The sequence below is a fragment of the Beta vulgaris genome, chromosome 3, assembly GCF_026745355.1.
Source record: "Beta vulgaris subsp. vulgaris cultivar EL10 chromosome 3, EL10.2, whole genome shotgun sequence".
In the NCBI taxonomy this organism is placed as follows: Eukaryota; Viridiplantae; Streptophyta; class Magnoliopsida; order Caryophyllales; family Amaranthaceae; genus Beta; species Beta vulgaris.
Window position 1 is genome coordinate 26,739,997 of NC_079204.1, and position 25,641 is coordinate 26,765,637.

A 25,641-nucleotide genomic window follows, 5' to 3' on the forward strand; every position below is an offset into this window, starting at 1 on the left:
CTCCTAAGTCCCAGATTGACTTAGCGAAAGCAGGCACCGGCTCGGACAAGCATGGGGCTCATTGGCCCCTCATCCGAGCCGCGTCCAACCAACTCGGCCCAAAGAGGCCCTCCTCTTTGGTTGAGTCAATCTCCTAAGTCCAAGATTGACTTAGCGAGAGAAGGCACCGGCTCGGATAAGCATGGGGCTCATTGGCCCCTCATCCGAGCCGCGTCCAACCGGCTCGGCCCAAGGAGCCTCCCCTCTTTGATCGAGACAAATTGCCTAAGTTCCAAAATGGCTCAAAATGAGAAATGGTAGCGGCTCGGACAAGCATGGGGCTCATTGGCCCCTCATCCGAGCCGTACCTGAGCAAACCGTCACCCTTTGCATCAGGTAGACCGGGTCGGCACGCCACCCCTCTCCTCTATGAAGACCGGGTCGGCACACGCTTTCCCCTCGCTCAAAGGTGACCGGGTCGGCATATGCCCCCTTCTCCTAGAAGAGACCGGGTCGGCACTCGTCTCCTCTTCCCTCCAGGAGACCGGGTCCGCTCACGTGCCTACTCCCTCCTATCGAAGACCGGGTCGGCTCGCGTGCCTACTCCCTCCTATCGAAGACCGGGTCGGCTTGCATCTCTCCCCTATCCTAAAGGGGACCGGGTCGGCTTGCATGCCTCCCCTCTCCTAAAGGGGACCGGGTCGGCACGCCTTCCCCTCCCCCAAGGAGACCGGGTCGGCTTGCTTGCCTCCCCTCTCCTAAAGGGGACCGGGTTGGCACGCCTTCCCCTATGAGACCGGGTCGGTCCTGCTTCAGAATTATCTAGGTTCCGCCACGAACGGGAGACGCTTCAGCAAGGCCTCGACATTTCCCATTCCTGGCGTGGGGCTAATTGTTTGGGCTTCTTTCCAAGGTTAAGCCAGCCAGGGACAATTCAAGCCCAGCAAAGCCTTAGGCCCCCAGAGGGCCCACCTGTGGTAGTGCCTTCCAGCTGTCAGTGCATTCCAGCTGGCCTACAACTGGGATATCCCAAGCACTATAAATACTCAACCCCCTCATCAATGAGAAGGTATTGAATTCTTACCTAACAAATCAGAGCATCTCTCTCTAGACTTTATCTCTCTAGCTTGATCACTGACTTGAGCGTCGGAGAGGCGATCCCGGAACCACCCCCGGGGCAGTCTAACCATTACTTTTGCAAGAATCCGGCGTACGGACTTTGGACTCAGGACATTTAGATCTGACCCGGTATTCCCTAAGCAAAGGAATTAGCACCCTTAATTTCTAGACAGAAACAGTTAGCAAAAATTCTAATGGACCCAATACCCAATGCCCAAATCCTTTGAAGCCCAAACAAAACAAAAAGACCTAGCACTATTCTTCTCTGAAAATCAGAAAATTAAAACACAAATTAAAAGAAAAGAAACTCCATCTTCTTCCTCCTCCATACGTGGAAGGACAAGATCCTCCTCCATACGTGGAAGGACAAGAATGAAGATTTCTTAACAAAGTCAAAAACTATCTCAGTAAACTTAATTGAGTTTTCACCTTCTCAACCACCCTTAATCCACTGGTTTTCTCAAAACCCCTGAATTTAGCTACTTGTTTTTCTTGAATGGTTTTGGTAATTTAAAATTCTGAAATTCATCTACTGAGATGGAAGTTTCTCTATAAATAGGGGGGAATGGTTGAGTTTTACAATCACAAAATCAACAACAATAATTCAGAAGTTTACATCAACTAAAAGAATTTGGAAACAAAATTTCAATTTTCCACTTCTCTGTTTTCCCTCTCGACCATCATAACCACCATTCCTTTTATCTTCTGACTTTCGTCGAGAAGTCAGGACCCCCGCCCAGTGGCAGCGGCACCACCACCCCGCACTCCGCACCTCTTCCTCGTCGTTCTCCCTGCACGACCATTCTCTCTCCTCTTTCGCGAACCGCACAGCACCACCACACATCATCACTCGCCTCCTGTCGCCCTCTCTGCCGCCCACCTGCCGACCTTTCCTCCGCCGCAGAGTGCCATCGCCCAGCCAGCACCCACCATCTCCCCTCCCTACTCGCATCCTCCTCAAACCCCCTGCACGCCTATTTTTCTCTCTCCTCTACGCGACATCACTGTACACCACCCATCATCACTCGCCCTTCTGCTCGCCTCCCTTCTGTCGCCTTTCGCCGCCTCGGAACGCTGCCCATTCGCCGGACCTCCTGTCGCGACGCCGAGCCACGTTTCTCTCCTGCGTGTGTGTTTTCTTGGGGTGAGTTTACTGCTTTGTTTTCTTTAAATGTTGACTTTGTCAAAGACTAAATGGTGCTAAAAAATTCATTAGATCATGACTCATTACGTATAGGTTTAAATGATTTAGTTACTAAACTTCTTTATATTCCTAAATTTGAATATCCATGACATAACATTGATATTAATATATGTTCCAAATGGGTCTAATAAAATCCCATATAGAATTTGGATTACCAATTTAGTAAATATTTAGAATGTAATAAAACTTATGTTTTCACGCTTCAAAAATATACAAGTTATAACATGTTGAATATACCTTCCTAATCTAATTTAAAAGTTATACCACCTTATAATCCTAGAAACTAGCCCATTTGACTAAGTATAATTGTTGGTTCTAAGCTAATCATATAACTAAATAATGAACCACACCTTTATTATCGCCGGCGAATTTTCTAACTTATAAAAATACTCGTTTTGAAACTTAAAAGAACTCGTTCCTCGGAGCTCAGTAAGGACGATATCAAGGACATAAGAAGAGGATTATTATTATTCTACAATCAAGGTAACACCTACTACTAGTACCCGCAATTCCCTTTAAATGTTTTTATGAACATGAGAACAATGTGATTTAGTGAAAGTTTATCAAAATGTTATTCTTGAGTTGCGGGATGATTACTATGATTTATTTGTAAATACATTTTATGAGTTTTATGAACTGGATGGATTATCATGAGCTATGGTTTATGAAAAGATGATATGAAATGATTTTTGCTACCTAAATCATTAAGCTAGAGCTGAGATGAATGATTGATGATTATCACCTATGAATAATAAAAATTACGGAACATGATAACGTAAAGTGAAAGAACTGGTTTGTTGAGCTGATTGGCGGTCGTATACGTACCGAGCTGTCTACTGGGGCACTGGCCCGTTATTGTTTATTAGGGCACTGGCCCGTTATTGGTGTAGGGTAATGCCCGGGACACAGGTCCTTGCACAGTGTTGTATACACATGGCTGGGAGACGTCCCAAAGCTGACTGATTTTGCAGCAACCAGAGTAAGAAAAATAGATAAAAGGATTAATGGTTTATAAAGGAGAAGCTGAATGATCGGTATTTTCGACAAATGTTTGAGTTATTCTTTCCCCTTGTTTGCAAATAAAATGAGTTGAAATGAATTTACGTTGCTGGAGTAGCTTGTTACTGAGCTTCGGCTCATAACGTTTTGTATTTATGTTTTAGGTAATGCTGGGGACGATGGTACTGCATAGTGGCAAGGATTACCACCTAATTAAATCATCTAGTAATAGTGCTACTAACTTGTAAGGTTAACTTAACTAGAATGTAAGACCATATGCTTTAATATAAGTTATCAATGTTATGTCAAGTAACGTTAACATTGTCTATTTTAGTATAATATAAGTTATCACTATTATATCTCTTAATGTTTAAATATGTTATATGATTGTAGCCTTGCACCTTCCTAACTGAAGGTGCGTCAGTAATGCCTCGACTAAATAGTTATTCCGCTGCTAATTAGATTATCTTAAATAGTGAATTAGTAGTCGGGGCGTTACACTTTAGGTCTCGGTCGTTGTCTCGTCGGACAAAATGGTAAGTTTCTTTTTCCGCAAATTGTTATCTACATCTAGCCCTAAATCTGAGTCTCCTCTTTAACTTTGATTGTTAGAACTTAAAAGATAAATCTAGCCCTAAATTTCGTGATTCCTTAATTTTCTTAGTCGCTTCTTAACTTTCTTTCTCTTTCCTCTCGGCTCTTTAATGGCAGTTTTCGTGAATCGTGATTCCTGTAAATCGGTCGACTGTTGAAGCCTTGAAGGCTTTCTTTCTCTTTCCACTCTTTGAAGACTGTTGAAGACTCGACGTTTTGCACTTCGGCCTTCCGAGTTCCGGCGTTCAGGTAACTTTCTTTTTCTTTCCTATGAGATTGTTATTTAGCAGTTTTTTTTGTTGTGATAACTGATGGCAGTTTTGATTATTCATTTGTTCATTGTTGTGAAGTACTAAAGTATGATTGTTATTTGTTAATGGGTTGAAATTTTGATTGTTAGGTTGAATTTTGATTGATTGTTGTCGGTTTTTTTTTTTGTTAGTTAGTTAGGCTGAATTTGTGAAAATTTGATTGATTGTTGTGAAGTATGATTGTTAATTGGGTTGAATTTGTGGAAATTTCCCGTCAAAAAAAAAGAATTTGTGGAAATTTGGGAGTGATATATGATATATCTGTGGAATTTGTTAGTTTAGTATTATTGTAGTTGTGGGAATGGATGATTAGTGAATGAAAATCTATATTTCAGAATCATGAAGAGAAAACAAGGGAGGAATTTAGTAATTACGATTTTTTTTTTGAGTTTTTAGTAATGTATAGTTGCGCTACCCCTTGTCCAGGATCCGCCCCTAATTGCAATGGGAAGAAATTATAATACACAAAAGCCACCATCGCAGAGCTACGGGGATTGAGCTAAGAAGCTGAGCCGATCATTAACTTCCTCTGTGATCTCACGCGTAGGAGTTTCCACGTGGAATAGCATCTCCAAATCAATATGGGTTAGCAAATCATATGGCCCCTCCTCAATCGTAAAGGTAAACGCAAGCGAATATAAAGGCAGCAAGATAAAGTCTGGAAAATCACCAGCGGATTCTGATATCGCAAGAGTTTTCGTCAGTACTACCGTCGGCAAAGGTTTCACAAACACCGTCCGCTCTTCACTCGACGGCTCTGCTATCACACACTCTGCTGCAAACAAAAAAAGAAAGAAAAATACTAAAAATAAATTCTTTTTTGGGAAAAAATAGCAAATAACAGATGATACGGGAATTTTTTTTTCTGTTTAATAATCGTCCTTCAGATCTGTTGTTTTTGGACTTTTTTTTTTTTTTGAGGGGATGTTTTTTGACATTTTAGTACCAAGTTCTTTTTTTTTTCTTGAAACGTACCAAGTTCTTATTTTATCGCACACAATTTGCAAAATCTACTTAATTCTGTTATTTAGTCTTGAGCACTGATTTGCCCATATCATTTAAATTGAAGAATTGGTTATATTTCTGTTATTTGAGCACTGATTTGGTCCATGACTATTATATCATGTCATATAATAGTCATGGATTTGAACGAAGAATTGGAAGCAAGGGTGGTTAAATTGAAGGAAACGTGTGTTGAATTGCGAAACGAAAAAAAAGAACTCCAACATAGACTGGATGCGATGGTGGGGAGGGAGAAGATGTTGATAGCTATATGCTTTGTGTTAATTGTTATATTGTTTATTTTCGCTTAGTAGATGAAACGTACTTTGTTTCATTATAATACTTCCGTTTTTTTAGATGTTACACTTTCTATTTTAGGAAGTTTTAAATTAGATGTTACACTTTTTTTTGGGTAATAATATCTCTCTATCTCTCTCCTATCACATGTTCACATGGGACCCTTTTGTTTTTCATTCTCTCTATCTCCCTCCTTTCCAAAAATCACCTAGGAGTCTGTGATTTGAAAAGTGTAACATCTAATAAAAAACGGAGGAAGTATGTAGTATTCAATTTTTGAATTTATCATGTAATAGGTTTTCCATTTTCTATCCATTTTCATGTTGAAATTTTCTTTATTTGCCATTTGTGGTAGGAATCGTTACGCTTAATTATGATATCATATGGTATTGACATAATTGGCATCATATATAATATGATTCCTTAAATTTATGATATGATATCCATAATATATAATATGATTCCTTAAATCAATGATATGATAACCACATAAAAAGGCTATCCATGTTCCAATCTATTAAGTAGTAATAACTTTGGTTCCATTTGTGATATGAATCGCTTACGCTTATATTGTGTGTACCATTTGTGATATGATTCGTGAACGCTTTAATATGATATCATATGGTTTCGACATAATTGATTGGCATCATATATACTATGATTCCGTAAATCAATGATATGATATCCATCATGTATAATATGATTTTTTAAATCTATGATATGGTATCCACATAATAAGGCTACTCATGTTCCATTTTATTAGTAGTAATAAATGTGGTTCCTTGTCTGTGCCATTTGTGATATGATTCATGAACGCTTTAATATGATATCATATGGTTTTGACATAATTGGCATCATATATGATATGATTCCTTTTATCTATTATATGACATGCACATAAATACTTACTAAAACGTATATTATTGAACATGACAATAATAGCAAGTAATAATAGTCAAGTAAATAATAAGTTTCGTTTGAATAAGGTTAAACCTATAGTTGTAGTGACTTAATAGTCAAGTAAGTAATAACCATAAGTTAGTTTGGTAAAAGTTGCAAACAGAAATCTTTCAATACTATTCACTAATTGTATAGTTGGAGTTACTACATGGTAATCACAATGAAGTACAAAATAAGTAACACATCGCATTGGAGATGTTATATAAGTATATAGTCGTTCATTTAAAGTGTGAATTAGGTTAAACCTATAGTTGGAGGTAAGTGTTATCATTACATACAATTGATGAATTTTCTAATTGTAGGTAATACATGTTACTCTTTACCATGGAACTAATAATTAGTTATAATTCCTAAACTTTCATTTGTAGTACTTCTTAGTACACAACATGATTCAAGTACTTGATAATATGATTTCTACGTAGTTTGACCTGATTCCTTCAATTCGTAATATGATTTGTAACTTGTTTGACCTGATTCTATCAATTCGTAATGTGATTGCAAGAGTGCAATACATACTCCAGTAATGAAAGGACTTGGTGACTTGGTGGTGCATGCTAATATGAAGGTGATCATTCATCAATAGTTTTCTTTCATCAATAGTCGTTCATTTAAAGTGTGAATTAGGTTAAACCTATAGTTGTAGTGAATTAAATTAATACTCAACTAAAGGTGAACTATAACTTGTAATCGTTAAATACTCTTGATGAATTGAGTAATTGGAGGTAATACATATGGTACTCTTAACCATGTAAATAATAATTAGAAGTTGGAATTATGGGAGGTTATAATTCCTAATCTTTCATTTATAAAATTTGGAAGTAGAAGTTGGCATTATGGAGGTTACAACATGATTCAAGTAGTTCATAATATGATTTGTAAGTTGTGTGACCTAATTCTTTCAATTGACAATATGATTTGTAAGTTGTTTGACCTGATTCTTTGAATTCAATACATAATGAATTGTAAGGTGTTTGACCTGATTTTTTCAATTCACACTATATGATTTTTAAGTTGTTTGACCTGATTCTTTCAATTTATAATATGATTTGTAAGTTGTTTGACTTGTTTTCTTTCAATTCATAATATGATTTGTAAGTTGTTTGACCTGTTTTCTTTCAATTAATAGTATGATTTGTAAGTTGTTTGACCTGTTTCTTTCAATTCACAATATGATTTTTTAGTTGTTTGACCTGAGTCTTTCAATTCATAATATGATTGCAAGAGTTCAATACATACTTCTGTAATGAAAGGAGTTGGTGCATGCTATACATGCTACTCTTAACCATGTAAATAATTCTTACAATTCATGGTACTCGTTCATCAATAGTTTTCTTCGTATAAGACTTTTCACTAGTGGAAAAATAAGGAAGGGCTGCGCTAAAAAAGGCCCTTAGGGCTTCGCTTTTTGACAGCAACCCTTTCAATAGCAGCCCTTCACTTTTTAAGTAAGGCTGCGCTTGAAAAGCGCAGCCCTTCTAAGCTTGAAGGGTTGCGCTTCTTTCAACAAGCGCAGCCCTTCTAAGCTTGAAGGGCTGCAGTCTTCATGAGTCCTCCTACTATGAAGGGCTGCGCCAGTTGAAAAAGCGCATCCCTTCTTCTTAGAAGGGCTGCGCTAGTTAAAAGAACGCAGCCCTTCTAAGAAGAAGGGTTGCGCTTTTTGAAAACTAGCGCAACCCTTCTTTTAAATTTTTTTTGAAAATTAATACAGCCCTGCCAGCCCTTCCCTTCCCACCCACAGCCCCTGCCCACCCCACACCCACCCAGACCTGCTGCCACCCCTGCCCACACCCACCCAGACCTGCTGCCACCCCTGCCGACCCAGACCTGCTGCCACCCCTGCACACCCCCAGCCCACCCTTGCACACCCATGCCACACCCCAGCCACACCCCTACCACCACCCCTGCACCCCCATTCCTAGCCCACCCAACATCCCCCACCACCCCACTCCCACCCCCCACCCAAAACCTCCCTTCGACAAAAAAAATGCAAATAATGTAACAATATATGACAAGTGGAGAAAGGTAATAATTAACTTCAAATAATATATTTAATAATGTAAAAAATGTACATAGAATTGATACAAACTAGTAAATTCGAGCTAAAATGTATGTATTATAAGCAATCATCGGTAATGTGGGACGCCAACTTATCCCGAACTTCATCTATTTCTTGTTTGGTGAAGTTCTTCGAACTTCATCTATTTTAAACCTTCATTTTTCGACACTAGGAGTCTAGGAGTGTAGGAGTAAACACAAAAACAAAATGAAATCAGCGCTCAAAAGTCAAAATTGTGATAGTGGTAAATAATTTCGTGGAGGTAGAGTGAGAGACAAAACTACAAGATGAGAGGGAGAACAAGGATGAACGCCATGAGATCAGGGTTAGTAGTGGTCGGAGCATTAGCATTTGGATACTTGACCTTGCAAATCGGTTTCAAACCCTTCTTATTAAAAGCCCAACAAACTCTGGAATTAGAGAAGGAAAAGGAATTACAGCAGCAGCAACAACAACAACAACAACCATCCTTTGATTTTCCCGATTCTTCTTCCCCTGTTCGCAACTGAACTTTCAATCTTATTTTCAGGTACTTTATGTTTCTTCCAATTATTATGTTATCACTAATCTATTCATATAATACTATGTCAGATTTGTTTGTCTAATTTTAAGCCTTCTTGATGTATTTTCCCAAGTTTGCCTTAATTTTATCAACGGGAAATGCCTTAATCACAACTGTTCTAAACATTTTTTTTTTTTGCTCAGAATCATTTTTGGTGGTATATTATCAAAGTGATGTTTTTGGTTCAAATATACTACTTTATTGATTTAATGTACAAGAGTGCTCTCTTTACTAGAAATACTACTTTTATTGATTGATGATTGAACAAAAAATGAATAGAACAGTTCTGAATTGCGCAAAGCTCGTATCTGCTTTTGGAAAGAAATGCGGGGTTCATAGATTTTATGCTTAGTATTAACGGTCCGTTTGGTAGTCGTTAATAAATTGCGGTAATGAGAATGAATTTTAAGTGTAATTTTATTAGGGAAGCATCCTTAAAATCTCCATGGAGAGGTATTTTTTCTCCATGAGCAAGCAATCTCACCCATAAACTTGTGTTTTTGTCTCCAAGGGGAAGCAATTTTCATTACCACTCATTACCGCCTATAAGGTGGTATTGGATGGGAATGAAAATTCAAGAAGGAAAGTAGACACTTTAGGATAAATTAGCATTACCATGGGAATGGACAATAATATTTTTCACAAATTTACACACAAATTCATTCCCATTACTACCATTTATGACCAACTACCAAACGGGCCGTAAAGTATTAAGATGGATGTGTAAAAAAAAAAATATTGAGCTCAAATGTGAAAATAGGAGACGGAGGGGGTTAAGGTTAAACATTTTTTGTCTTGCTCTTTCTGAGCTTAATTAGTTTAGTTAGTAATATGTGTCAAAATAAATATTTCTTGGTGGAGGATGGCTTTTTGACTTATGAATCTAAGTTTAAGACTTGTCGATGCAAGATTAGGAAGGAAGTGAGCTTGTTGATTGAAGGATTCAGATGATTGTCCTATTTTCATAGAAAATACTTGGAGTTTGATTGGAGGAAACTGAATGTTATGAAACAAGATGAGGGAAGGAAAGTATAGTGATGACCTTTTTCTAATGTGTTGTTTGTAGAGATGAAGGTTCTGGTGCATTTGATCCCAAGAAAAAAGTTCGATCCATATTCGACAATATATCAAAATCTAAGCTAGAGTAGTTAAAGTTTGTGTAACACCCAACACGAACCTGATTACTACTTTCAAACCATTAATTGATAAATAAAGAGATTACTTTATAATACGATAAGGAGTTTGCATTTTTAAAAATCTGAGTTAATATAGCTTAATACTATGATGGTTATCTTATAAGTCTTATTTTAGTGATATAAATGATAATACAGTTCGAATCAAACTCGAATATGAACCAATAAAATCCGATTTGAATTCAGAAAGTAAATCTTGAATCCGAGTCTGACTTAAAAGTTCCGAATCCGAATAGAGGAGATTTAGATATGGAGTTTGATAAATAAGTTTTCGACTCATGGTCAGACCTAGTTGTCTGGTTGAGCTATGTTAAGTGATCAGACTGATCACTTGTATCTAATTTCTACTTTTATTGTGGGGCTGGAATCTTAGAGAGGATTTTTCAAATATCGGAGTTGGTTACCTTAAAGTAACAGAACAGATTCTGTTACCTAACCAAAGAATTGATGCTCTGATTCATTTCTTTAGTGTTTATACCATGTTTAGCTCTCATATTTTGCCAATCAAGCACAATCTTATAAATCAAAATAGCTCGATGTCTCCTCCAAAATTATATTTACATAGTCCTTAAATTATCGTTACAAAGAGATTTGCTAAGGTATTTCTAATAGCTCCCTCTGTCCTCCTATCTACTACTTTACATTACATGTCTAGGAACAATTGGTCTTGTGAGAAGGGATTCCATATTGAAGGATATGACACAAGTTGGTAACCACTTTTCTGAAGTTACACTATGAAGGGAGGTTTGTAGCTTTATTGATGAGGTAATCATGATTTCATATAAACCATAGGAGTTGAATTCTGTATAAAGTTCATGCATGCACTAGATCTGTGCCAACTCAAGCTAAACCTGGCTTCATGTAACCTACACCATTTTTGTTGCCTCAAACATGAGAGACACTCTATTGAATGACAAGCTGAGCATCAGAAAAGAGAGAAACTTTCTGCTACAGCTCAATTTCTAGTTAAATGGATATGGAGTCCTAGAAAGCACCACATATTTGCTTCAGAAGCTTGCAAAATTGAGAACCCAGTGATCATTGTGCATCTTTAGTTTACTTTGCTGGAATCCATGACAATAACCTCCACAGATCCAAGATGCGTCTGCAAATCAACTGTGATTGCAAAATGCATAGTTTTGCTGAAAAAGTTCTGATTATGTAGCTCGTAATCAAGCTTTTATAATATGTATTGCTAATCTGGTAGCCTGTAATAACTGGCAGTAGTTGTAATGAATTTATATGTAAATTTATTAAGAAGTCTCATGACAATGCGCATAGTAATAAAATTTCTCTCAAGCATGTGTTTTTCTTCACTAATTTCATTACCACTCAATACCACCTCTAAAGTGGTAATGTCTATCATTTTCCTGGACATTGAGATGATACTTGACTCATAAATGACATTGTGCATAGTAATGAAACTTCACTCTCAAACATGTGCTTTCTTTCTCAAATTTCCATTACCATTACCACCTCTAAAGTTGTAATGGGTGGACAATTATTTTCATGGACATTGAAATGATACTTTATTGATAAATTTAGCTATATATTTTTGATCCTTTACCACCATTAATTACTGCATATTACATGGATTGTTAATGTAATTCCTCAAAACTGAAGTATCCTTCTAGCCTAATTCTCCGGAGATATCACCAAATTGAGAAAAATGGAGATGAATTGAATAGAGGGATTATTGTACCTGCTTCCTTTTGACCTACTGAAGCTGTTGTCTTATTCTTGATAACCTTATTTATATTCTTCAAATTTTGGCTGAACAGTTGCACCAGCTACCATGTAGAATATGTAATATTTCTTCCACTTGTTTGCAGTTTCTGTTAATTACCTTAAAATATGGCTGTGATAAGCTTTCTAATGCAAACAGGATTATATTGTGACAGTCATCACCTGGTTCGGTTGAAGTTTGATGATGATTAAATTATCAGTTAAGTTAAGGCTGCAGTGAGTAAAGAACTAACATATTCTTCTTCTCATTTCACCTTGGAAATCGTCACCAGAATAGTCTCATCTTTTGTTTTTCCTTTTTCTGTAAATTCTTGTTAATGTATAAATAAGTATTAATGTTGATCATAAAATACTCTAACGGCTCATTTGGATGTTGGTCATAAATGGTGGTAATGGGAATGAATTTGTCTGTAAATTTGTGAAAAATATAATTGTCCATTCCCATGTTAATGCTAATTTATCCTAAAGTCTCCACTTTCCTTCTTGAATTTTCATTCCCATCCAATACCACCTTGTAGGTGGTAATGAGTGGTAATGGAAATTGCTTCCCCTTGGAGACAAAAACACAAGTTTAGAGGTAAGATTACTTGCTCATGGAGGAAAAATGTCTCCCCATGGAGATTTTAAGGGTGCTTCCTTAATAAAATTACACTTAAAATTCATTCCCATTACCGCAATTTATTAACAACTACCAAACGGGCAGTAAAAGCAGCTAAGCATCAAGTAATTTTAGATATTAAGAACATCAAGAACTACAAATTTTGGATACGAGTCCACCCAAAATTTGAACTAGACTTGTATACTAGCCTTGGAAAAGTTAAAGTACCTAATTTTCCCTCTAAAGCAAGGTGGATGTACCGTGTACGGGGCCCCAAGGTCGTATTTTAGTGTTTTCCAACAAGTTCTAGTCCATGCAAACTACCAACTTAACTGCCAAATGTCAGCTCTTATGTATTAGACATGGCCTTGCTCAGATCTCACGGCTTTGAATTTAGCACTCAAAGTCTCAAACCAACAAAATGAACTTCATGTGCTGCAGACTAAAGCTCAAAGCTTAATTTCCATCACTCTAACCTATCCCTTTTATCTCCAAAATTTTAACAATTACTTGAAGGTAACCTTGTGGTATAACAAATTAACAACTACTTGAAGTAATCCTGATGCTTTCAACGTCCCTAATTAACCTCCATCCAATATTTTCAATCGAATTACTATATCTGTCAAGCTTTGGAATTCCACTGATGTTTGATGCAGACTTGACATTATGTCTTAAAAGTCCCTGCAGGGCTTCTATGTTAAAAGAACTCTTGCAACTTTGTCGTACTCAAATCCTCATCAATAGAGGTAATGTCGTTCAGTTGTTTATATGCTTCCTTGGTTAATTCCTTATATCAAATCACCAAATGAGTCGCAAACACCATGTGATTTTCCTCTTAACAACTTCATAGTTCATATTGGCATTCTGCAACTTTTATGTATTATTTGAGTATTTTGTTTGGCATTTATGATACTTTTTGCTATTATAAACTCTTCGTGGTGGTGGAGGTGAAAGAGATGAGTCATGAAACGTGGTAGCAAATGATTATTGGATGTAATGGTCATTTAAGCTTTATTTTCTACTGTAGCTAAGGAAATGACAAATCGAAGATTATATTAGATACATATTAGATTGTTGTTATTGTACCTGCAATATGCATTAATACAATCAAGGATCTTGAATTAATCTTGGACTCTATAAACTGTAAGATGTTTGAAGGCCTCTGGTTGAGTTGATTCAGTCCATGATGGTTGCGAGTATGATCAAGGAGCCATGTAATGCATCTGACTTTTTAAATTGATAACCTGGAAAAGCAAACTCATTCTTATAGCTCGTAGATGTTGCAGTTAGGAAATTAAATGGATTGTTATGGCTAAAACATTGGACTCCAACATATTGAGGGTTTACGTTATCATAGTTACCTTTCTGCGAGTCTCCACCCCCCACCCCCGGAAATCTTTTATTCTTTTTGAAGAGAAGTGGTAATGCTGTTGCATATGCAATACATATTTCTTTGTGTCACCATCTCAATTTCATACAAACGATCGAATTCGTTACCTTGAAACAGGAAGTTATGGGGTTAGAATGTCCAATCGTTGTAGTTTGATATAACATTGTCTATAACACGATAATACCGGGTTTCATATTCCCTTTTCTAGGCAAAAACAATTTAGTGAACCTACAACCACTCTTGCCTCTGTGGTTTGGTATGTGAAGCTAGATTATGTGTTATTGTGAAATTGTGGATGTTCTCCCTTCCTTTGTTTGGCAACGATGTACTCCCCAAAAACATAAATATTATCTTTCTGTTCTTTCCAGTTGATGGATATAATTTGTGCACTAACGGCCCGTTTGGTAGTTGGTCATAACTGGTGGTAATGAGAATGAATTTGTGTGTAAATTTGTGAAAAATATCATTGTCCATTCCCATGGTAATGCTAATTTATCATAAAGTGTCCACTTTCCTTCTTGAATTTTCATTCCCATCCAATACCACCTTGTAGGTGGTAATGAGTGGTAATGAAAATTGCTTCCCTTTGGAGACAAAAGCACAAGTTTAAGGGTGAGATTGCTTGCCCATGGAGAAAAAATGCCTCCCCATAGAGATTTTAAGGGTGCTTCCCTAATAAAATTACACTTAAAATTCATTCCCATTACCGCAATTTATTAACGACTACCAAACGGGCCCGTAAGTTCTCTTTGTAGTCCAACTTCTATAACGATTTTGAATATATCAGCAGAGCAACTAATATCAAGTTTACGGACAATCACCTATGCGAAATGCGGGAGGATAAGAAATGCCGGAGGATCATGGCTCCCAAGTTGCAAGGCTTCTTTTCTAATTCAACATGATGTGGCTCCTTTCAGTAGTCAAACTTATTAGTTGCTCTGTCCCTAATTCTCGTCGTAAGTATAATTCTGTTTCTAAAAATGGAAGACTTGTCTTACTGCTATCGTTGTAGTCATAATTTTGTGCCATATTGTTAAGTTTGCATTTTTGGAAATGCAACTTGCGGAAATCAATGTTGATGTGTGCCCATAGGCATAGATGATCTAACAGTTTGATGCAATTAACAAAGTTTTTATGTAAAAAATAGTATTTGTGGGTAGAAAAAAGTGTTTTTGGGTAAGAAAATACTGTTTGTGTTTGTAAAGTAGCAAAATAAGAGAAAAGTAATACACACACTATCTTATTACACACAAACACTATTTGTTATGTACGGTTAGATTTCTATCATTTTTCCAAATACATGCAAGTATGCAATATAAAAATGACAATTTCTTAACAGAATAAGTATGAATCTTCTCATAATTTGACTAAATTTACAAGTTCTTCTTTAGGGTTCACTATGCTCTTAATTAGGTTGTGATTCAAACATAATCTTATTCTAAGTGGAAGAATCCAATAAAAAGTTTCTTCAAATGAAAATGGCTGATCTGCGAAATTTCAACTGAATTTGCATATATTTATGAGCTAAATATGCATTTAAAAATAAGATGCATAGCTGGCCTTCTTTCTCTTTCAAACCCTAGTCTCCCTTACTTTTTTTCACTAATTACGGGCTGCCATGGATGATTTCATCTATGATAAGCTCCCTTTTCCTTTTTATTTTCAGTTTTATGTTCATTTATTTTTTATTTTGTTAAATAAAATAGTTTATCTTTATGAGATTTTCTCAAACCCTATTATGGGGTTTTTAGTCTCTATTGTGGAGATTTCCTTCTCCCTTATGACAGTTGTGAGTATGGTTCTTTTGTCTTCAGGTAGGAGAAATTGTTCTCATCGTTTGAAGTTTGACACTAAACATGAAGGTATTGGAATCTCGGATGCGGCCAATATGGCTAGATCAAGAATGTTCTTTCCAAATTATGTCATAATGATAGACTTTCTTATCAATAGCTGCTTGATTCAGCAAATACAAGGGGGATGCGCTGTATTGCTCGATCTGGTTCATTGTAGTTTCTTGGAAGATGAATTTGATGTACCCTTGTTTAATTGGGTTTTGTTTTTCTTTAAGACTTATTGTAGATGTCGTTTGGCCTTCAATTAATGAAATTTCTCGTTCAAAAAATAAAAAAAGATGCATATTATGTTAAAAAAAGGAAGATGATAAAGAGATTGCATATTTAGTTCAAACATTTTACACATTTATTACAAAAAATATGCAAAAATATCCTTCTTCTCATTCTCATTTTAAGAATCTTTTCATTTGACCCTAAATCCTTATCGCTACTCTCTCCGTTTCTTTTTAATCTACAAGCTTTCTTTTTTAGGCTGTTTCTTTTTAATCTACACATTGTTGCTTTTTCTATTTTTGGTAACATACCACATCTACTTTCTCCTCATTTTCCATCCATGTCATTCAATTTTTAATATTTTAACCCACTCTTTTGTTTCTCTCTTTCACTTTTCAGTTTCTCTCTCATACTTTTGTACTTACTCCTTTGTTCTCTCCAAAGTAAAGTGAGTAAATTAAAATGAAATGGAGGGAGTGTATTCTATGTATGATGAGGAATGATGCTAAAATTAACTCTTAATGATACCAACTATTGTCCGTATGTACTAAATAATAAGTACTCAGTTATTTGCTTTCCATAACACCGACTATCGACATCTATGTGCTAAATAGTTATCCATCAATCGAAAAGGGTTTTTTACGGAATATTTGACCAGCTATCAGTATACTTTGGCTCTCAATATATACCACTTTCTTTAAATCCTCGTGGTGATTGATATTATGGTTTTATATAGAGTTTTCTCCCCTATTTATGTGCTAAAAGTTATGGTTATGGTGCTCTTAGGAGCCATTTGGTACTAACTCTCTACATCTAGTTGTGGTTTGCTGTTTTGTATTGGATTGTAGGTTTTAGGGAGCTATTACCTACTTTATATGATTGCACACTGGATTAGAGAGGTTGGACGCTGAGTTTTAAGATCCCGAGGATGCTTTCTGGAACTTCGTGCAAAGGAAGAACAAGAAACACGCCTAAACTGACTTGGCCCGACAGCATCGGGCGGCCAAGCCCGATCGGGCGAAGAAACGACTTTCGTGGTTCTGCTGTAGGCCCGATCGGGCGTTCAACGCCCAGTCGCGATTCGGTGTCTCGCCCGATCGGGTGAATTGGCCCGACATCGGGCCCCCTGCCAGCTGCTGCTACCTACCATTTTATCAGACCGCCCGATCTCATCGGGCGTCTGTCAATTTTCGCCTTTTTCTTCGCTTTGGAGCACGATTTCATTGGGCATCTTGGGCCCGATCGGGCGACTGACACGCGGTTTTTTTAATGAATACAGGCCCTTCTTTCGAGACTTTTGGCTATTGTTTTAGGGCTTGTATAAATAGAAAAATCAGAATTATTAGCTTTCATCTTGGTTTTTATTATTAGTTTTCTCTAGAGAGTGTTTGAAGAACCTTAATTTAGTGCTTTGTGATTTCAATTCAAGATCAAACCTTTTGCTTATTCATAGTTCAATATAATTCGGTAATCTTTCTTCATTATTTTTTTGTTATTTCTTCCATTGTTAATTAGATTATTTTCTTAGTTATTTGCTATGTTTCAAAGTATGAGTTTTTATATGATTCTTGTTATTGTTTTCATGATTATGAGTGAGTAGTTCTATATCTAGAATTATGGAGATCTATGTATGCAATGAGGGATTGATAGATTAGTTTGATTATCTTGTATTTCAATTGTTTCCTTTGATTGATTCTTCATGCTAGAATTATAAGTTAGGCCTGATTTGGATTTCTATTGTTGCAATACTGAATCTACTTCGAGAGGAGAGATACCGTATAGGCTTTCAATCATTAGGCAAAGTGACCCTTGACTATGTGATGAGTGATATTTATATCACTCTAAACCTCTTATTTATCCCTATATTTAACCTTTATTTTGTATTTTACCCTCTTTTATTTGTTTGTTTTGCTTATTTTTTTTGTTTTACTAGTTCTTTTTAGATATGTCTTTGTTTTACTTTTCAAGTTACTTTTTACATTATTTTCTTGGTTCTTTATAGGTCAAATTGAAATATACTTTTAATTTCATATATAAAAGCCAAAGGAATGCACAAATGTGGAGTAAAGCATGAATGATAAAGGGAAGACAAATGAAAGTTGAAGAAGCAAGATTCACAAGATGGTCCACTTTGAACGACCATATCTTCCATACTACAAATCATTTTTCAGTGATTCAAATTGAAGAGTAAAATTTGGCTCGTTATCTTTCCAACGATAGGTCACATGCTTGATTTGCATTAAAAACGAGAAAGTTATGGTCATTTGAAGTTGAGCTGTTTGTGCAGTTTTCTTAGGAGCGCCCGCTCCCTTTTCAAAGGAGCGCCCGCTCCTCGTTTTTGGAGCTCCCGCCCCCAGGTCGCTCTCTGGTCGCTCCAACTTTCTGTTTTGCCCAGTTACCATAGGAGCGCCCGCTCCTATTTATAAAGGAGCGCCCGCTCCTTTCAAATTTCCGGACAGCTCTGTTTTTTTCGCGACTCTTTAATGATGTAATAATTGGACCTATAAATAGGAATCATCCCTATTCATGAAGGGGGCCCTAATTTTGAAGGGGGATTAGCCTCCATTAGTCTTAGATTAGGATTTTAAGTGAGAGAAATCTCAAAACCTAGAGAGAGAAAAGGGAGAAAACTCAAAGAGAGGTTGAAGATTGTAGATTCAAGGGTGACACTTGTATTGGAACTTTCAACCATTCATCAATGAGCATTTCTTACTATATCTCCTCTTTTATTGTTTTATTTTAATTATTTTTCTTAGATTAGTTGTTCATGATTAGTTTAATTATTTATGATTTATTTTATTTAGTTTAATGTTAGATTAGAATTATTATCATGTTATTAAAGTTTTATTTCTCTAAAGTCCTCATTTTGTATTTATGGAGTAGTTTGTTGGTTAGGGTTTGGGTGAAAACCCAACCATGATTGAATTGGGCATTTGAGTTTGGATTTAGAGATTTGCGTGATTAAATTATTGCTTGTTTAGCTCTTCTAATCTATGTTGCATTCTCTTTGATCACTTGAATATCGTATTAGATGGAGTTGATTGATTTAGGTTGGCATGAGAGTGTGACCTATTGATTTCTATTATTGACTTGGGTTACTTTGAACCTCGGGATATGTTAGTAATGGATGAGAGTCCTTATTTGATGTCTTTGAGGATTTCTCCGCCTATGAGAGTAGGATGGGAGTTGTGTGTTGGGTCAATAGCTAATTCAAGTAGTGTTCATGTATTATCTCTATGTTTGATATTCTTATGCCTATTTCATGATTAGTTGGTGTTTAATCCCATCTCCTAACTTTAGTTATCTTTGATATTTAGCTTTTTCGTAGTTCTTAGTTGGTTATTGACAATTTCCTACTTGATTCCGGCCTAGCTTATTGTTTTATCAATACATTTTGGTGTTCCTTAGTCCCTGTGAATTTCGACCCTTACTTATCACTTTACCTAGTTTAGTGATTTAGTTAGGTTTTGTTTGACCTTAGGAGATTAGTAACGACGTAGTTTTCCTATGTCAAAATGGCGCCGTTGCCGGGGACTTCGGCTAACATTGATTTGTGTTGATTAGATGAGTCTAGGCTATTTGTGAATATTTCTCTTTTATTTGTTCTATTTGATTTCATTTTCTTTTCATAAAAAAATTTCGAAAAATGGCAATCTTTTCCCTTCCCCAATATGAATATGAAGTATTTTGGAGGTACTAGGCTTGGAGATTCTCTTGGTTGTGACCATAGTTTTGAAAAATGGGAAATATGTGATATGATGTTTGAGGGTCTAAATGAAGAAACTAGAAAGGTGGTAGAGTCTATGTCTAATGGTGATTTCCATGCTCAATCTTTGGATGAAGCTTGGAGTCTATTTGAATGGTTGGCTAGAGATACATATGAATGGGAAATGTCAATGCATGCTAATCAAAATCTTGAAAATTTCTCTAGTTATGAACTCGAGACTTGTATTTCTACCCCATCTTCCTTTCATTTGGATGAATTTGCTAATGTTGCTCATGCATCTTATCAAATGTCTTCAAGCCCTTGCATGAATTCATATGATCAATCCTATGCTCCCAATGATGAATCTCATATGCTTGATCATGAACCTATTCCCCCAACTATTGTTGACCCCCTTTTGCAATTAGAAATTGATTTGAAATTGCTTAGGGAAAAATTGGGTTGCAATAATGACATTCTTGAGTTTAATGATGTTGATTCGAGGAATGTTAGAAATGAAAATCAATTGGGAAAGAGTAGCATAGAGCTTGAAGATGATTTTGAAGTTTTGATGAATAATGGAGATATTCTTGAGGATGACTCATTAATGGAAGAAGTTTTCCCTCTTAAGTCTTGTGATGTGAGTGAAGTGGTTTGTGAAAACCTTGTTTCTATCCCTTCCCCTCATATTCCATTTGCAAGAAGGATTGACATTATTCCCTCTAGTCCCATTTTATATCCATTCACATGTATCAAAACTCCAAATCTAGATGAGCTTCTTGCCTCTTTTGACCTTCAAGTGCCCAATCCATTCATTATTGAGGAAAAGAGTGAGCTTGCCACCAAAAAAGATTTTCACTAGTAGAATAAATGCTATTTGCTGCGGTTAAAAAGTGCCATATTGCTGCGGTTTTGGGCGCGCAACAATTAAGAGGGCAGCAATAGGTATTAATAATATTGCTGCGGTTTAAAACCGCAGCAATATCTACAAATATTGCTGCGGTTTTTAGGCCAAACCGCAGCAATATTTTTATGTATTACATATTTAATAGAGAGTATTGCTGCGGTTTTGGGCCAAAACCGCAGCAATATGTCAAACTATTGCTGCGGTTTTAGGCCCAAAATCGCAACAATATGTCAAACTATTGCTGCGGTTTTGGGCCCAAAACCGCAGCAATGTGTCTTGGTAACCAAAATTTTTTTTTTTTTTATTTTGGAATCATATTTGAAAAATAAAAATCCGGCAACAAATAAATCCACTATCCACAAAATTTGCATATGAATTGAAAATGAAATGACATATGAATATTATTAATATATAACGATAAAAAAAACTAGTTACATAAATAATACGATAAATTAAAAAGTAAAATGAAAAAAAAAACACTTACAACTAAAACTGAAAAATTGACAAACTGTACATAATAACAGTAGAAATTCGAAAACAACGAACACAACCAACAAATTGGAGGAACACAACCAACGGCGACCCAAAACGAGTACTTGAATCTGGCGAACTGCTGAGCAACGAACGAAAACCGAACCCTATGAATCTGGCGACGGCGACCTTATGAATCTGGCGAGCAAATAGCAATGAACGGTCGACCTTGCGAATCTTATGAAATCAAATAGCAAATAGCAATCTGGCGACCTTATGAACGAAAATCGAACGAAAACCAAATGAAAACCGAACAAAAACAATGAACGGTCGACCTCGTTGAAAGACCTTGCGAGTTTCGCGAGGGACTTGCGAATTCGTCGAAATCAACATCGACCTCGTCGAAATCATCATCGACCTCGTCGAAAGACCTTGCGATTTTGGCGAGGGACTTTTCGAAATCAACGTCGACCTTGCGAGTTTTGCGATTTCGAAAGACGACGTTGAGTTCGAAGGACGTCCGGCGTGACTGAGATGGATAGAGGAGAGAGAGAAGATGAGGGGGAGAAGAGAGAGAAGATGAGAGGAGGCGTTACTGAGAGGGTTAGAGGAGAGAGGGAAGATGAGGAGAGAAGTGAGAGAAGATGAGAGGAGGCGTGAAAAAGATGGGAGGAAGAGAGGGGGAAATCCTACTTGGGTCGTTATATTATAATTTTAAAAAGATATTGCTGCGGTTTTTTTTTAAGAACCGCAGCAATAGTATAAAATAATATTTTTTAATATTATTTTAATATATTGATGCGGTTCTTCCTAGAAACCGCAGCAATATATTTGGTCAAATAGTCAAAAAGTTTCAAAAAAATTCCGTTGAAAATATATTGCTGCGGTTTTCGGCCGAAACCGCAGCAATATGGTTATTTTTTGTTTTTTCTTTTCTTTTTACGTGATATATTGCTGCGTATGGATGAAACCGCAGCAATACCACCGCAGCAAATAACATTTATTCTACTAGTGTTTGTTGAGGAGAGTTTGCCATTTTATTCTTATTTTGATTCTTCTCTTTCTTACTTCTTTGTTTTTCCTTTTAATCCTTCTTCTTTTTGGCATCCCTCTCCTTATTTGCATGGAGTTGCATTGCACTTTATGCATATTTTGCATTTTATCATTGCATACTTAATAAAATTGAAATGTGTGCTAGTGCATATGACAAACTCTTGCGATCTTTGAATTGCTATTTACTAGAAAGGTCAAGCTTAGGACCTTAAATAAGCCTTTCTCGGGAAGTAACCCGTGGTTTATTGCTTTCATTTTCTTTCTTTTAGTCTTTCTTAATTTTATTATTTTTCTATCCTTTTTTTATTTAGGTACATAATTGGAATAACATCATTCTCGATAGCACGTGGAAAGCAAATCATGGTGTTGAAAAGTTGATTATAAGTGGGGAAATTGGGTCATTTGCGGGTATTACACCCACATACTATCCGGTAGCTTCATTCCTTTTCTCTTTCTCTTATGCTTTATGATTTGTGGACATATGTTGTTGGTTTGATGTTTGTTCCCTCCCTCCCTCCCTTTGATCGTCTTGTTCAAGCATTGAGGACAATGCTTTATTCTAGCTTGGGGGAGTAGCTATTCGCTAGCTTGGGGGAGGTGTATATACTTTATTTCTTTACTTTTCTCATTTTCAAAAATTTCAAAAAATATTTTCCTTTCTTTTCTTTTTCCTTCAAGTTTTGAGTTCTTCTTAATAAAGGAAAAATTGAAAAAAAAATGAAAAAAGGATGTTTGGCAAAATGAAATTTTTTAAAAAATTTAGTAATAAGAAAAGTACAAAGCATTTCATGCCCAAGGAAGATGCTAGTTGATGATATATGTGGATTCCTTGCTTTATTTTGAGTAAATGTTTAGAGCTCCTTTTGTAAGAGTGTGAGCTTGGGTTGTGATGTTTTAGGAGGTGATTAATCTTGATTGCATTAGAGTCTACCAAAATGAAACTAATGAATGCTCAATTGGATGTCTAGTCTTGAATCTTGATTAAGTTGCTCATGCTTGGGTATTCTTGCTTCTACTTTGCGGTCTCATGTGTCCTTAGCTTAAATGCACTCCTTGTGTCCCGAAATAAAACTCTACAAGAAACTTAAGCTTCAATTTTTGTTATATGTAATAAGTGGCACAAAAGCCACAAGTGCTTGTAGTCTTCTATGCAAAGTTAATCTCATATTTGTGAAATGAAGTCCCATAATAAGGTAACAAAAAGAAAAAGCCAAAAACAGTTAAAAAAGGCGTGAAAAATGAAAAGCACAAAAAGAATAGAAAAGTTCAATAAAGGAGGTCAATTTGTGGTGCCCCCCACACTTAGTTTCATTTTCTTAAGTTTTGGGTAGAGTGGAGTCTAAGGCTCAATTGTGTGTTTAGGAAGTGGACTAGTTTGATATTTATACCTTGAAGAGCCTTGTCTTTTGGATAGCTAGGTGCTCTCAATGAGCGAGTAAAAAGTCTAATTAGGTGTCCTATTGCAATCTTGATTAGTCTCTTTCTCTACCCATAACCTTGAGTACATTTGAAAATTAGTTGTCTTTAAAGTTGCTCTTTATCATTGCTTGTGAACCATTTCATTGATAGTTGACTTGGGCATAAATCTTGAGTTTGTTGAATAAATGATTGATGAAAAGCTAAGAGTTGTGGGTTTAAACTCTTGGGAAACCCTCGCGAGATCTCACTCGCCCTCTAGAGCGATTTAGGGGTTTAAAGAGCTTGTTGCATATATTAAATGCAACCGTGATTCCTACAAAAGTGAGTTAGGATTTATTGCTTTTTAGCATAGATTTTCATTCTTTTTTTTTGTTTGCTCGAGGACGAGCAAAGGTTAAGCTTGGGGAATTTGATGAGTGATATTTATATCACTCTAAACCTCTTATTTATCCCTATATTTAACCTTTATTTTGTATTTTACCCTCTTTTATTTGTTTGTTTTGCTTATTTTTTTTGTTTTACTAGTTCTTTTTAGATATGTCGTTGTTTTACTTTTCAAGTTACTTTTTACATTATTTTCTTGGTTCTTTATAGGTCCAATTGAAATATACTTTTAATTTCATATATAAAAGCCAAAGGAATGCACAAATGTGGAGTAAATCATGAATGATAAAGGGAAGGAGGCAAATGAAAGTTGAAGAAGCAAGATTCACAAGATGGTCCACTTTGAACGACCATATCTTCCATAATACAAATCATTTTTTAGTGATTCAAATTGGAGAGTAAAATTTGGCTCGTTATCTTTCCAACGATAGGTCACATGCTTGATTTACATTAAAAACGAGAAAGTTATGGTCATTTGAAGTTGAGCTGTTTGTGCAGTTTTCTTAGGAGCGCCCGCTCCCTTTTCAAAGGAGCGCCCGCTCCTTGCTTTTGGAGCTCCCGCCCCCGGGTCCCTCTCTGGTCGCTCCAACTTTCTGTTTTGCCCAGTTACCATAGGAGCGCCCGCTCCTATTTATAAAGGAGCGCCCGCTCCTTTCAAATTTCCGGACAGCTCTGGTTTTTTTCGCGACTCTTTAATGATGTAATAATTGGACCTATAAATAGGAATCATCCCTATTCATGAAGGGGGCCCTAATTTTGAAGGGGGATTAGCCTCCATTAGTCTTAGATTAGGATTTTAAGTGAGAGAAATCTCAAAACCTACAGATAAAAAAGGGAGAAAACTCAAAGAGAGGTTGAAGATTGTAGATTCAAGGGTGACACTTGTATTGGAACTTTCAACCATTCATCAATGAGCATTTCTTACTCTATCTCCTCTTTTATTGTTTTATTTTAATTGTTTTTCTTAGATTAGTTGTTCATGATTAGTTTAATTATTTATGATTTATTTTATTTAGTTTAATGTTAGATTAATAATTATTATCATGTTATTAAAGTTTTATTTCTCTAAAGTCCTCATTTTTGTATTTATGGAGTAGTTTGTTGGTTAGGGTTTGGGTGAAAACCCAACCATGATTGAATTGGGCATTTGAGTTTGGATTTAGAGATTTGCGTGATTAAATTATTGCTTGTTTAGCTCTTCTAATCTATGTTGCATTCTCTTTGATCACTTGAATGTCGTATTAGATGGAGTTGATTGATTTAGGTTGGCATGAGAATGTGACCTATTGATTTCTATTATTGACTTGGGTTACTTTGAACCTCGGGATATGTTAGTAATGGATGAGAGTCCTTATTTATGTCTTTGAGGATTTCTCCGCCTATGAGAGTAGGATGGGAGTTGTGTGTTGGGTCAATAGCTAATTCAAGTAGTGTTCATGTATTATCTCTATGTTTGATATTCTTATTGGTAGGCGTGTCGCACACCTATCAAAAGTAATTACCTAACCAACTACCCAACTACGTAGCAGAGCAAGTCAGGGTCGAATCCACAGGGACAAACGTATCAAACACTAGCTATCTTGACTCAATTTAACTAAACGAGTGACAACAATGATGAAAAGGTGTTG

The 25,641-nt window shown here is 36.3% G+C and overlaps 1 protein-coding gene and 2 long non-coding RNA genes across 4 annotated transcripts; all 3 read left to right on the top strand.

Moving 5' to 3' along the window:
• Positions 1-1,363: 1,363 nt before the first annotated feature.
• Positions 1,364-5,243, top strand: LOC104906883 (uncharacterized). 2 transcript variants are annotated; one of them, XR_007272666.2, is made up of 4 exons: positions 1,364-2,242; positions 2,712-2,785; positions 3,466-4,144; positions 4,633-5,243. It is a non-coding gene; the product is annotated as an uncharacterized LOC104906883 (long non-coding RNA). The 2 variants fall into 2 exon arrangements; XR_791965.4 differs by having other exon boundaries at positions 1,369-2,242; positions 4,013-4,144.
• A 3,410-nt stretch (positions 5,244-8,653) lies between these two features.
• On the top strand, positions 8,654-18,793 carry LOC109136409 (uncharacterized). Its single transcript, XR_007272667.2, has 3 exons — positions 8,654-9,050; positions 14,801-14,966; positions 15,825-18,793. It is a non-coding gene; the product is annotated as an uncharacterized LOC109136409 (long non-coding RNA).
• A 153-nt stretch (positions 18,794-18,946) lies between these two features.
• LOC109134709 (uncharacterized) lies at positions 18,947-24,942 on the top strand. Its single transcript, XM_057393684.1, has 2 exons — positions 18,947-22,641; positions 24,224-24,942. Exon 1 carries the CDS (start codon positions 19,748-19,750, stop codon positions 20,639-20,641), a length of 894 nt encoding a protein of 297 aa, XP_057249667.1. The 5' UTR covers positions 18,947-19,747; the 3' UTR covers positions 20,642-22,641; positions 24,224-24,942.
• The last annotated feature ends 699 nt before the right edge of the window (positions 24,943-25,641 follow it).

Bases quoted from the DNA above. Each gene is read 5' to 3' on its own strand.
- LOC109134709 (XM_057393684.1), top strand. From the start codon at position 19,748: ATGAATATGAAGTATTTTGGAGGTACTAGGCTTGGAGATTCTCTTGGT.